Consider the following 14,621-nt stretch of genomic DNA (forward strand, 5'->3'; position numbering starts at 1 on the left):
AAAGGTTAATGAGTTAGACTGACTTGATGTTACTTACATCAAGAGTAGTGAGGGCAGGAAGTAGTTTGATGTCATCAGACAGTTGTGTGAGTTGATTGGATGAGAGGAGTAGTTTAGTGAGGTCAGTCTGTTCCCACCAGCGATCTGACTCTCCAAAGGAAACATTGTGGTGGGCCTCCTCCGGTGTGTCAATGTTTAGCCGATACACATCCTGAGGGACTGAAGATTAACTTTGTGGATATGATGATGATGACACACACACAAACACACACACACACACACACACACACACACACACACACTAGCATGACAGTGGATCCATGTGTTCCAGTATCATCTCTACTGCCACTCCTTTTCTTCTTTCCATCAGGTGGAATGAAACACATCACAGATCCCCATAGACCCACAGATCCAAATACACGGGCACCGAGTCAGGATGGATGGATATCAGGATATCAGAATATGTGGTGACGGCAATATCAACAGTATTGATTGGTTTCATCGCGGTACAGTTATGTTGTTTACTATATAACTTTAGAGTTATGGTGGATTTGAGAGAAATAAACTCAAATTAAAGTGTGTATCAGTGAACCTGGAGCTCGTACCTTCTCTCAGCCCTCGGCCGCACAGGTTGAGCTGGCCGCTCTTCCTGGCTGCTTTCAGCTGACCGGAAGAGACCGTAGACTCCGTCTTCTCCGCCCTGAAGCCCGCCAGAGGATCTGCCTGGCCCGCTCTTTTCAAGCGAGACATGTCGGTGTGCTGATGAGTATCAACGTGTTGTTAGTGTTCAACTCGTCAGTTCCACGCTCCAGCAGCAACAATTCACTTCCGGCATCCAGCTTATTGAATGCGCATTACCGCCACCTTCTGTTCCGGAGTGTGGATCAGAAAATAGAGTGCTGTAGTATATAATGTATACTTTTTATTCCTGGTTTTAACTTCCTCACGAGATGAACTCAAATAATGTAATTTACTATTTGAAGAATGAATAAATAAAAAGATGTTTTTACGTCCAATCTTAAATCCTTAATGTTTCTGACTACACATAATATATCAGGCTGAACACCCATGTGCCGTCCTCCATGTTTACCTTTTTCTCCATGCTTCCACTGGTTACCCCGTGTTGAACGTCACATTGCAATGAATCGTGGGTTCCATTGAGCAAAGTCTGCAGCTATTGTTGATTTACGGATTTTAACTTACAAATCAAATAAACATGCCTTGCCATGAGGAAAAAAAATTAGACTTTGTTCCCCCTCTGTTCAACCATGAGTTTAACCAGATTAGAATATGATACTACAAGCTCTCTCGTGGGGTGATATGATACTACAAACTCTGTAGTGGGGTAATATGGTACTATGAGCTCTATTGTGGGGTAAATACCATATTATCCCACTAGTGTGTGTGACCATATGATCGTTTTGAAAGTTTATTCTTTTGTGTACTTTGGTAGCGCTTTTGCTGCTCAAAATAAAAATCAAAGAAAATGAAATGGACAGTCTCCTGTCATGCACGTGCAAGAGAACTCACTGTGTCTGCAGCTTTTTAGTGGTTTAATAAAAACAACACCGACAGAACGCTGCTTCACATTGTACAATGCTTTCGAGATCAAATAAAACTACTTGACTACATGAATTAACTCTTGTCTCATCTATTGATTTTGGCTGGGATATTTTTTTAAATGTATGTACAACAGATTCTGACAGAAATGACACAACCGGAGCTTAGGAACTTCTGTACTATGTTACATGTAGTATGAACTGGCTGATGAGTAACACAGCAAATAAAACACACCCAGATTTCAGATTGTGACAATCTTGCTCTTGACTGAACTTTAAACAGATTAGATATAGGTGTGTGTGTGTGTGTCTCAGCAATGCAGTTGAGCAGAAGGTCCAGTCCTGTGCAGTGTTAAGTTGACTGGTTCTGTTATATTCAGAATGAATCTGTCTTTTCTTGTGTTGTGTGTGCTGCTGTCTGCCTCCAGCTGCTCAGCTAACAAAGGTACAACTTTTTTATTTTGTTCCACCTCTTAATATATGAAAGGAGTTGTATGTGTTTGTATATATTTGTGTTTCCCTTTGTTGTTAACCTACTATGGTGTATTATTGTGACTAAAATATCTTGATATTATTTCAAATCATTGTAACATTGTTCACAAAACTATGTAATTTTCTGTCATTGCATGAGAATATCATTTTCTTAAATGACAACTCTCAAACTTTTTTTTTGAATAGTTTGACTTAATACTGTACACAATTTTCATCCTTAATTGTTAACCCCAATATACCTTTTTCTTTTTTTTACAACTTCTCTGTCCATAATGATGTGATGTCAACATGGCTCTAAAAAGACAATGCACTCATGTCAAATATGAATGGCTGTGTGTGTGTGTGTGCGTGCGTGTGTGTGTGTGTGTGTGTGTGTGTGTGTGTGTGTGTGTGTGTGTGTGTGTGTGTGTGTGTTTGTGTGTGGTAGGTGTGCAGACTGGCATGCGAGTAGCAGTAGGATCCCGATCAGTGACTCTTCAGCCATGGTTGGTGGGTCTGACAGCTGTAGTTGGTTTCCTCTTCATTGTCTTCACCATCCTGATTGTTAATAGACTACTCAGGAAAAACAGGTCAGCTACACTTACACAGTCTCACAAATACAAAAGGTGATGCAGTTAGTTCAATATCACACAGTACCTGCATGACAAAAGACGTGTCAGATTGCAAAATACTGTATTAGTCCGAGGCCATGGTTCTCTGCCGGAAACCGGTGGATTGCTCCCTTCAGGTGGGGACAACATGCCTGCCCCAAGCGAAGGAGTTCAAGTACCTCGGGGTCTTGTTCACGAGTAAGGGTAAGGTGGAGCGGGAGATCGACAGGCGGATCGGTGCGGCTGCAGCATTGAAACAGGCGCTGTACCGGTCCGTCTTGGTGAAGAGGGAGCTGAGTCGGAAGGCGAAGCTCTCTATTTACTGCTCGGTCTACGTTCCAACCCTCACCTACGGTCACAAACTCTGGGTCGTGACCGAAAGAACGAGGTCGCGGATACAAGCGGCCGAAATGAGCTTCCTCCGTAGGGTGGCCGGGCTCAGCCTTAGAGATAGGGTAAGGAGCTCGGACATCAGGAGGGAGCTTGGAGTCGAGCCACTACTCCTTCGTATCGAAAGGAGTCAGCTGAGGTGGTTCGGGCATCTAATCCGGATGCCTCCTGGACTCCCATTAGAGGTTTTCCAGGCACGTCCAACTGGGAAGAGGCCCCGGGGAAGACCCAGGACACGCTGGAGGGATTATATCTCCCGGCTGGCCTGGGAACGTCTCGGGGTCCCCCAGAACGAGCTGGAAAATGTTGCGGGTGAGAGGGAAGCCTGGATCGGTCTGCTGGATGTGCTGCCACCGCGACCCGACCCCGGATAAGCGGTGGAAAATGGATGGATGGATGGATGTATTAGTATTAATTTGAAGGAATATTACTATTAGGTGAGCTGTGAGTTTCTGTCTGTGGCCATGATTAGATAGAGTGACCTCTATTTACAGCTCAGGTTAACAGCTGTAGCCACACAGCCATGTAGTTACATCACCAATAATGATCATGATTACCATCATTTTGGTATTGCAATGATGCATGATGATCATTATTGATTATGTAACATTCAATAATCATTTAGATGTTGCAATACATCATTATTGTAGTACTACAGTACTACTGTAGTAACTTGCTGTGAAATAAAAGAACCAGACGTAAGTGAAATACAAGAGGAAATACACTGGAAATACTCAAATACTTTGTAAATGGCCTTGATTCAGGGTTCATACGGTATTAACAAATGAAAAGGAAATGGCTGACCGGTCTGCTTGTTGTTTCCTTCTGTTACAGGGAGGATGAAGAGGGGTTGGGTTACAACCAAAAGGCTGGATGGATAGATGAAGGTTATAAACAAACCAGTCTGTAGAGATCCAACAGAAGAGCACCACAGCCACCAAATCAGTCACCCGCTCATCAAGTGAAGAAAAAGGCTGCTTTTGATTCACTTTTGTCATAACGATTATTTGTTAATGTCTCCGCTGATCTTTGAAGAGAAAAATATGCTTATCCTTTTAAAATCTGTAAAATACAATTATGAAATTCTTGTTTGGTTTCAATTATTAGAAATTGCACACAACACATATATTTCCAATGTATGGAGTGTTGATGCCAAAAGGAGTCTTTTGGTTTGAATGTTTCCTTCCACATTCTGGAACTGCTTTAGTCCTTTATCAGCACTAATGTCTAACAGGACAAGTACAGAGACAAGTCCTTTTCCAGCACTAAGGTCTAACAAAACCTTAGTGACCAATAATGCAATGCATACATCTGCAAAGATCACCCTTACTACCTGCCTTGCATGCAGCTAATGGCACATTTGGCGTTTTTTGTTCTGAAAAGTTAGTTTTGAAAAGTTAAATGTTTCGGTAAAGAATATCGACATGTTTTATATGTCAGATAATGACTTAACTAAAAAGTTGCCACACATATGTGGGTGATAAATTATACTCATGCTTTATAAACAGACAAAACCAGACATAATTGAGGTCTAGTGGCCTGTTTGAATGAAACAGGCCAAAAGAATTGGTTAAGTATCCACTTTAAATTCTTAAAATGACGGGCAAAGTGGACGGGGTCATTTTTGACCCCAGAGGACAAGAGGTGAGCTTATTTGTGTTTTAAAACAGCATCCTTACTAAACTTTGACGTATACCAGTGTGTGATGATCTATCAACACATGTGACCCTGATCGTTAACTATAAACAAGGTAAAGTTGATGAGGTCTTAATGGCCTTAAATTCAAAATGGAATAAAGAAATGCTGTGAATTTGTTTGAATTAAGTTGTTATTAAGGTGTAACACAGAAATGGGGGAAGTATCCACTTTAAATTTTAAATAACAGTCAAACCAAATGGGGTAATTATTGACCCCCAGAGGACAACAGGTGTGATTATTTGCTGCCATTAGAAAAAGTGTTTCAAAAACAGCATCCTCAATAAACTTTGACATGTACAACTCTGTAATATGTTAAATAGTCAGAATAATATAAAGTCAAAATAATTAATTGGTTTCCTTTCTTTTCCACTCATAAACAATGTATACTTTTTTATATTTTTTTTAGGTATGTTGGCCCTAAATTCAAAATCAAAGAGAAAACAATTGTGCTAATGGGTTGGACTGAAGTAAAACTAAAGGTGCAAAACAGAATTGATTGACAATTTATAATTTATACTTTACATAATAGTCAAACCAGGCAGGGTCATTTTGACCCCAGAGGACAAAAAGTGTATGGCAAAGAGGAGAACATTACAAGGGTTAAAGGTTTGCAAAATATCCTGTTATATTATAACCTACTGTTAATGAATGCTCAGCCTGGCATCATGTTTAATTTCTTACCTGTACCTGGAACACCACGTCAACACCAAAGCATTCTCTTGCAGGGCTGTTGTCTGTCTTCCAGTCATCATTACACACATATGAACAAACAGGAGATATGTTGGCTGAGTTGTAGTATATCTTGTTTATTAATGGTATATTTTTTTGCATAGGTAAACATACTAATTTCCAGTAATGAACTCATCAGCAGTTGCTGATAGCAATGGCTAAATATGGTTATGACATTGTCAAAGATGTTAATATCCCCCACAGCAGAATAACATCAGGTCAGAAACGCTGGCCAGCTGTCACTTAAACTAAGACATTCAAACAGGTACAGAAAGTCTAACCTTGAGCAGACAGTTGTCACTCCATGGGTGTTTCTCAAAGTCAAGGAATGAACCTTATAATTGCTAAAATATTTTTCCAGAGCATAGAGTACTTCTGTAATATTTAACTTGTCTTGTTCTGCGTTTTGTATCTGTAACTTTGTGGTTTTTATGCTGCTGCCTGTCTCTGCCAGGTATTCCTTCGAAAAAGATATTTGTAATCTCAATGGGACTCTCCCGGTCAAATATATATATTTTTTTAAATAATAAATTAAAAATACATTTTTCAAAATCCTAATTTTCCACTGTGACTTTTACAACTTTTACTTGCGCGTTCTACTCATAACAAGACCATATGTGGTAGTTTTGCTGAGAGAAGAGGAAAGCAAATCAATGTATAACAAGACCAGTATGCTTTAACTTCCATAAAAGGAAGCAACTGAATGTGCTGATCTTTAAAAGCTGCACACACTCAATATACGCAGAGGACACACTGCAAAAACAAACTTCTTTTTTTAATGTTCGTTATTTTAGCACATTAGCGCATTTATCTACAAGCCATACCTTAAAGGTTTGATCCCACCTTTGTCAGTCAGTAAGAGACTTCTGCATGTTATAGCAGGAGGGGAGAGGTGGCGTGGTAGAGCCAGTATACTAACTGTGAATAAAGGCTTTTTTCAACCAGATTGGGTGAGTGTTGGACAGAAAACAGAAAGATTCATTTTTATAGTGTTCCAATGTGGCTCTCTGAATGCTAGGAAGAAATCTTACGTAGCCTCTGTCGGACTTTATTTGGAAGGACCCACCCTACCAAGGAATGAGCCTTGACTGTAAGAAACACCTTGTGGTTTTAGTTTAGATGGCTGTGAGAAGACAGTGATGCCACAATGTTGAAAACTTCTCCTGTCGCTGTCCAAATGCAGTCTAAGAACAGTTTACATCATGCAAATAAAAGTTGATTATTGACATTAGCTCCATCTGAAAACATCAAAAGGAAAAAGTACTTGAAGTCAAAACTGCTACAAACTCCATCCAGCCCAGAGCAGCAGCCCCTTCCAGTGAACATCTCAGGCCATGTTTAATACCAGCTCTACCAATCTAGAACATAAGAAGCACAAATAGCTTCTCCCCATCTATCATATCCTTATATTGGGATACCAAGTCATGCGTTACCTTGTGAATTATTCAAGTTAGAAAATAAAGTTGTGGCATAATCCTTTTTGTTCCATGGTATGATAATGCACTCTGAGGTGTTCCAATATATAAGATAATGAACTTCAGCTTTATCTATTTTTGTTAGGTATTGATTACCAAAGATTTTGTGTTGGTATTCCATAGCGAAAACAACTATATGGTACCCTGATGTACATCATGTAAAAGGACTGTGGTCCTGGACTGTAGTCATGCAATAACCTATGAAAGCTGTTCATGCCTATGCACTGATGTAAGGGATATACTGTTTATCTGGAAGCAAGCAAAGCAGGCCTTTACTATAATATCTGAAAAGTTATGAGAAATATGAGACTGTACTAAAATGTTCTCTGAGAAACAACTCTTTCGTTCATAACAAATTGTCTTCAGCACATGGAGTATAAAGTGTGCAAAAGTAATGTACCTGCAGATACAGAAAGGAATCAATATGGCATCACTATCACAGGGAACTTGTAGCAAAACAAAATCAGATTTTCAGTAAGTAAGAGAGGTTTTCCAACTGTTGTGATTCTGAATTACAGAAAGGGGTTTGAAGGGCCAATAAAAAAATACAATTCAATTAAGAAATATCAAAAAGAAACATATATTGGAGTTACTAGGTTTTCAGGCAACCGCAGCAGTAGACCGTTGAATACCATTCTTAGTTTATAGAAAAAAGCCCTCTATGAAAACATGCCCAAATCCCACAAAACTCAATATGTCGTTTTTCTCACACATTCAGCTACAGATCTGATCAACTGCATCTGCTGAGCTAGCAAACAGGAATCAGTTGCAGTTCTGTTACAATTAGAACGGCTTACACACCAACCGTAACCAGCTAATCACAATAGTTAAACAGTTATGATTCTCACATGATGCATCTCAACAGGAGTCATACAGAAACACTGTCTAGTTGTTCTCTGCTAACAGCGGTCAGAACAGCACTTGGTTTGTATTATAGAGTAAAGAAAAATCTAGAGGGAACATGCTAATCAGCATTTAGCCAACACTTTAAAAGATCTTTGAATTCCTCGAGTGCATATTTCCATAAAAAACGTTTTTGGAACCGGCCATCAGGGCAAAACTACAATCATGTCATCTTAGCAGCTTCAACCAAGTTTAACACACTATCAGGTGGATCCAGTGGTTATGTTATATACTGACAACTGCATGAAACACATAAAGGTGCGGTAGTAACAAACTGTAAGGTACACAAAAATCCTCAGTAGTACCCAACTAGTAATGATTAAATTAGAAAGTGCTAATAAATGCATTGTTAGGTAATAGCTCCTGAATAAATCAAGGATTGTAAGGAAGATAATGAAGCAGTATCTAATGATTTGTTCCGACACACACTTAAACGGTTGATGATTAACTCAAAAGCTAAAACGATGTTAAATGAAAAACTAAATAGTAATCACTAACTACACACTGCAACTTTTTATGCATAATTACAATCTGCAATGCCAACTTTGGTATTGTTTAACTTTGTGAGTCTTTGTGTGTGTCTTCATGGCAAAGTGTGGTAGCACTAGAATAGCACTAGACTACCTGAGAGGAGGTCTAGGGCAAGGTGTTTGTCCTCGCAAATATTGTCAACGTGTTAGAATCACAACCGCTAAAGTCACAAAACATTACAGGTGTTAAGATAAGAACAAAATGAAGGCCAGGTTTAAAGATGTGTGTGGTCTGAGCAAGAGCATCAGAAGTAGAGGGGTAGTTGAGTTATGGTCAGAATGATCGCATTGCAGGATCGTCTCTAGGAGGCTCTTTCTGTGTCCAACAAGCTATATTGTGCATTATACTGAGTTGTAATGCTTTGGCTGCCAGCTGCAACCTCATAGATAACAAATCCTCAAGCAGCGAGACGGCCTAGCTTGCTGGACCGCTTGCTGCATGTAATTCACCTACTCTCGTTATCCACACTGGCTGTCTCTCTGTCCCCAAAAATGATCCAAGTAACCAATCAGTATGATGCAACAATGTATTATACAATTACTATTATGTTTTTAATAATAATGTAATGATCCTTTTCATGTTGTCAGCAGTAGGACTTTTTCAAAGGAGATAATTTTTTTCATCATAGTAGGAAAATATACTCTAATAACGTTAACAACAGCTCCCAGTGAATCATGTATTTCAGTGTGACATTGAACCACAGGCACAATACCAGGGAATAAAGCTTTTCCAACTCTGACCTGTCAAAATATCGGCTTCAGGAGATCACTTAGGTCCCTGTAAATGATCCAACCTAAAGTGAAGAACCATGTGCCATGAATCCTGGTCTGTTTCCTCTAGATTTTTTTCAACTCTTTGGGTTGTTTATGGCTTGTTACCTCAGAACCTGCACAGCCCATCTCCATTGGTGATGAGCACCAACCCCAGGGCTGAAGTGTGTCACACGACCATGTCATTTTCGAACACAACACATACTGCAAAGCACTCCATAGTATGTACGCGCAAACTCGCAGTAACATAATAGGCACTGTCATTTTCTGTCCAAGCTGTTTGCAAGCTAGTATATTTGAATAAAGCAGAGAAAGTGATGGTGTGAAGTTCTTTGACCCGAGACAGTACATTGTTTGCCCTGAAGTGACGTGTAATATTTCCTCTCGAAGTTCAGTTTTGTGAGAAACACATCCTCACCTCACTACACTTTTGACTTCAGGTATCCTGTACACAATGAAGTTCATCCTTGTTAATGCGTCCATTGGACTTTGCAACACAACTGAGAGCTGCACGGCACTTTAGTGTAGTATACTGTACCGGGCCTGGGGTTAGTCTATGTCTTGTGCCATCTTGCATTCTTGGGGTCTTTCATTTATAATAATCAAACTCTATTCAGTACATGTTGTAGAATGAAGAGACATCCCACTGCACAGCATGGTGGATTGGTCTTCCACTCAGTTAGCTGCTGTTATGCAGTAAACCTTTTGACTTTCTTTGTGCATTGACTGTTATCAGTGATAGAATCAAAGGGACTTCATAACCTGCTTCTCCTGACAGCTGGGAAACATACAAACATTGTCTCTACAAGTCCACGGTTAGAGTTTAAATTCATTTCTTAGCTACTAGCAGAGTTTCTACTACACAAAATGAAGCAGTGTTGAGATTCTTAAAGTGCAATGGGCCCGGTATTCTTGGCCATCACCCACAATGCAATCGCAACATCTGCCTTGCAATATTTATAACTATTGCACTTCCTCCAAGAGAGACGTTTTAAATTAATGGCAATGTTGAGCTTTGTTGTGTTGGGTTGTGCGGCATTATTTTATTGTGTCTGTCCCATTAAATGTATTCATCCTGCTGTTTGTAAAAGCCACATGAGCCAGACCTGGTGTTGCTGGATGGTCTTGGACCATAATTATCTTATTTAGGACTTTACTTTGATTGAAAGAGATTTGAGAATGTAACATTGAAAAGACAAACGTCTGTGTCAGGTGTACATCTGATAGCGCCTTAATGTGGTCATTTACAAAGTAAAGACTCTCCCAGACCTGAGTCGGCCAGGTATGCTAGAGTCCCGTTGTACTCCTCCCATTCAAAGCCCCAAGATTATTGTACAAATGCTTATCAGCATGACATCGGGGTCAATCCCCCATAACCTCACTGTGATCTGACCCAGTGTCAGATTAAAATAAATAGTTTAGAGAACTGTGTTACCTGAGCAAAGGTATGCATTCTAACTTTGTTAACTGAATGTGTCTCTCTCCCACTTCAAGCAGTCATTGTCCATCACATGGCTAAACTTTACAAGCAGCCTGCTCCTTTGCTCTGTGGCTTGGCCACCATCTTAAGAAAACTCAAATGAAATGCAGAAACACAACAGAATTGGACACTCTATATATCCTTTTTGACTAAGTCCATGTTGCCTGCACTGCTGTGTTAAAAACTATAATGCTACAAGCAAAAATACAAAAAATGACCTAAAACTTGAATAACAATCGTGTTAAGTGCATGCATCCATATAATAAGGTATCTACTGTGTTTGAAGTAACTTGTCACATGGTCAAGGTCATGCAGGCGAGACGGGGTTCTCAGTCATGGAGCTGCATCTTGGAAGCAGTTTTATATTTCATGTGACTGAATGCCTGACAATATATTGATTTTTCTCTGCAATAAATATTATCAAAGTGTTGAATACTGAGAACAATTACTAAATACTTAACCATCAGACTTCCCTTTCAGAACGAAAGATTTTGCTTTTGCAAAGTGCTATTTTGAGATGCAAGGTAGCCAAACTGTCCCCGGGATAGTGTTTTATTCATAACAAACTTGGAACTATACACACCCAGTTCTTTTACAACACTGTGTCACACACAGCACCATTGTAGATGTCCACACACATCCATGGGCAATCACTTTAAAACAGCTAAGCTGCTGAACCAGATCAGCTGTATGAGAACAATCATCGTGGCTATGGCGGGTGATTGTCATTAAAAAAGAATCACCTCTTAAAGAAACAATGCAGGATTTTGGGTGCTATCATTCTTTACTTTTGTGACCAAGATTATGACACATCGAGGTCCATGTCATTCCTGACCTTGGTAACAAAGTTTGCTCAGCTGTCATGAAGATGTTCACTTGTCCCATGATCAAAGTATAAACTGTGTCATATGACAGAGTATCTGGAGGGCAGATCAGAAGCACCGATGCCTTCCTTTAACCCCAATGTGGGTTTAGATCTCCCCTGGATGTGACCACATGTTTTCAACATACTTCAGTCACTGAAGCCACCAGAGCCGACTCATCGGAGGACGAGCTTCTCCTGAAGCTGATGGAAGCTTCTTTGAGCTTACAGTTAATACACCTGTCTACCTGCTACACTGTTCATGTCAAGCAATACACATGCAGCTTTTTTATTGTTTTGTCTAAGTGCTACCAGCTGTATCATGAAAAGTATATCACTTCTCCATAATAGTATTATTGTTCTTTAACTAAAGGCAAGGCACATAATGTGTTACATGAAATATCGTGCAAAATAGAAGTTTAATAATGGGGCTAATATCAAAATCTAAAGAAATAGACAGCCCTTCAATCCACTGTCTTCAGATGTAACACAGAGAACAAAGGGAGGAAGAGGAGAAGGATAGAGAGGGAGAGGTATCATCAGTTTGAGGCATGCATTCATGAGGTCAACACAGTGACCAGGACATCACCATGCAGTATACACCTTAAACCTGGCCCTCCTACACAGCCGGTATCAGCACCGTCAGTGTAAACTCTGAACCCCTCGCAGACACTGACACTGACCTGGGAAAGGAAAAAACAGCTGTGATCAGAATGAATGTATAGCAGACTTTACACACGGCCTGCCTGCATGCAGAGTCACCTCTATGACTCAGGTCTTATAGGACCTATAGGAAGCACTGAGTCACCTGGAGGTCCTACTGTGTAATAGTAAAAAAAAAAAAAACATCACACAGTTAGACAGTAACAATAAAACGCAAAGGGGCCAAAGGAAAACGGTTCCTGGTGATTTCCAGGTGGGAGCCGTCACACAGCCACTGCCTGCTGTGTGCAGCTGGTTCACTCTGAATGCTACTCTTGGAACCTTAGGCCGCTTATCTTGACTACAGCAGCTTACAGCTTCGACAGATCCTTGCCTTCTACCTCCATCCATCATCCAAACCGCTTATCCTCATTAGAGGCACTGGAGCCAATCCCAGCTGTCAATGGGTGAAGGCAGTATTCACCTGGACAAGTCACCAGTCCACCACAGGGCAGACATAGAGACAGACAACCATTCATGCTCACATTCACACCTACGAGTAAATTAGAGTCCAATTGACCTAACCTGCATGTCTTTGGACTGTGGGAGGAAGCTGGCGAAGCCAAAGAAAACCTATGCTGCCACGGGGAGAACATGCAAACTCCACACAGAAGGACCTGCCAGACCAGTATCCGAACCCCGCCCAGACCGGGGTCCAAACCCCAGACCCTCTTGCTGTGAGGTGTCAGTGCTAGCCACTACACAACCGTGCAGCCCCTACCTTCTACCTGGAAAGATCAATTATTTCCCTTGAGTGAAACCGTTGATTCAAATATTTCCACTGACAGTACAGCACTGCTCTACTCTTCTCTGGATGCACATCAGATCCACTGCTCAGACTTCAGCAGTGAATCATGGAATTTCAACTTTGGAAGACATTTCCTCTTTCGAGGCGAACGGAGGACACACTGCTGTAAAACCAGTGAAATCATAATGTCTTGGAGTACGTCTTCAGACAGCAGATTGGCTTTCCGTTCCATCTGATCGTAGTAGTTGCAAAGCCTTGGAGATTAAAATATGGCACATATTATACAAATTTATATTCAATGGGTTCATCTCAAAAGATATGGTGTACAAAATAGCAATAGGGCAGGGACAGAAATAAATAATGTTAGATGTTACTACACAGAGTTGACTGAACTGACATCTCTCTCTCTCTCTCTCTCTCTCTCTCTCTCTCTCTCTCTCTCTCTCTCTCTCTCTCTCTCTCTCTCTCTCTCTCTCTCTCTCTCATAGGATTCAAACTCAAAGTTAAAATGCAGCATGGAAGATTTTAAGCAATAAACGTCTTTCAAAGGATTGACTGAATGAATGGTAAAAAGCTAGAATATTGCTTTGCCTCACTAAAGCACTGCCATTATCCAAATATTGTTTCAAGGTTGGACACAGAAAAGCAAGCAAACTCGTTATTTGAAATACTTGCCTTGTTGCTTGCTGCCTATGATAAACCATCACGGTTGGAATTGAAACCAACCACAACACTTCAGTTGATCTGAACTCCAACACAAACCCTACTGCTGCAGACCGGTCAGGTCGGGTTGGCTGCGGCAATTCTAAAGCCAGAACCATAAGCATCAACATCTACGAGAGAAACATCTTGGACTTATCCTAGTGCAATGCCTGATGTCTCTCTTTCTGATCTACCTTCACATGAGGACAACTGTCCTTTCTGAGACACAAACCAGAGGGTCGAAGTGTAGGAACCATACTCAATGCTACGGTTACGAACGCATTGCGATCAGCAGCCAGTCTACTGTGGCCACAAGGTCCAGGTCTCCTCCAAGCAATACTGGCCTGACAGAATGATGAGCGTCTGGATGAAAAGATGCTCTCAGCTAACCTCGGCCTCTCCTGCTTCCAGTCCCACCGGCCACATTCTGCACTGTGTTCAACTGCAGCCTTGTGGTGTGTTTGAGGAGGCATGAGTACAGCGCTTCTATTCCACTGTTACTAGGTTTATGATACAAAAGCCTATTTAAACAAAAGAACAAAGTAATGGTTTCAGGCTGACAATTGTCAATAAAAAAGACAAAGCCTCTGAGAAAGAAAATACTCAGTTTCCACTCTAAATTGTCTTCAGTTGTATCCATAACATTAAAAAGTGCAAAAAAACATTACAGACAACAGGATCTCTCTTTTTAGTGGGTTCAGAAAAAAAAGGAGGCTTATTTGCATATATATATTATAAGCAGCACCTGCAGCGGAGAGGGGCATTCTGGGTGTTCAGGAGGTATGAGGTCTGTCCCAGGGAGGAGGCCTTGCACTGGATTTAGAGTAGAGAACCAAGGAAAGGGGTTACAGGCTGACATCCATTACAGGGACACGGCCTCATCATAGAAACACATTTGGGATGCAGGTCTCTTAGGATCTGGTGCGAGGCCTGGTTCTGGTTCTGGTCTGAGTTCCTCTTGACCAACCACTGAAAATCACCGCCAGTGGC

General features: G+C 40.8%; 2 protein-coding genes across 6 annotated transcripts in view; both read right to left on the reverse strand.

The window, feature by feature from the left end:
• lrrc40 (leucine rich repeat containing 40) overlaps positions 1–825 on the reverse strand; it is a 14,172-nt gene extending 13,347 nt beyond the window's left edge. The window contains exons 1-2 of the mRNA XM_068593270.1: positions 606–825; positions 38–219 (exon numbers count right to left, since the gene is read on the reverse strand). Of these exons, the coding sequence (XP_068449371.1) occupies positions 38–219; positions 606–750 (327 nt within the window). The 5' untranslated portion in view covers positions 751–825. The remainder of the gene's footprint in view (positions 1–37; positions 220–605) is intronic.
• A 12,524-nt stretch (positions 826–13,349) lies between these two features.
• Positions 13,350–14,621, reverse strand: part of nfic (nuclear factor I/C) — a 37,381-nt gene continuing 36,109 nt past the window's right edge. For 3 of the 5 annotated variants that reach the window (XM_068593199.1, XM_068593203.1, XM_068593202.1), the window contains one exon: positions 13,350–14,444. In XM_068593199.1, the coding sequence (XP_068449300.1) occupies positions 14,347–14,444 (98 nt within the window). In that variant the 3' untranslated portion in view covers positions 13,350–14,346. The remainder of the gene's footprint in view (positions 14,445–14,621) is intronic. The other 2 variants (XM_068593200.1, XM_068593204.1) reach the window with 1 other exon arrangement.

Source organism: Clinocottus analis, unplaced genomic scaffold (assembly GCF_023055335.1).
Source record: "Clinocottus analis isolate CAN_PGR_092001 unplaced genomic scaffold, fCliAna1.0.p SCAF_29, whole genome shotgun sequence".
Taxonomy (NCBI): Eukaryota; Metazoa; Chordata; class Actinopteri; order Perciformes; family Cottidae; genus Clinocottus; species Clinocottus analis.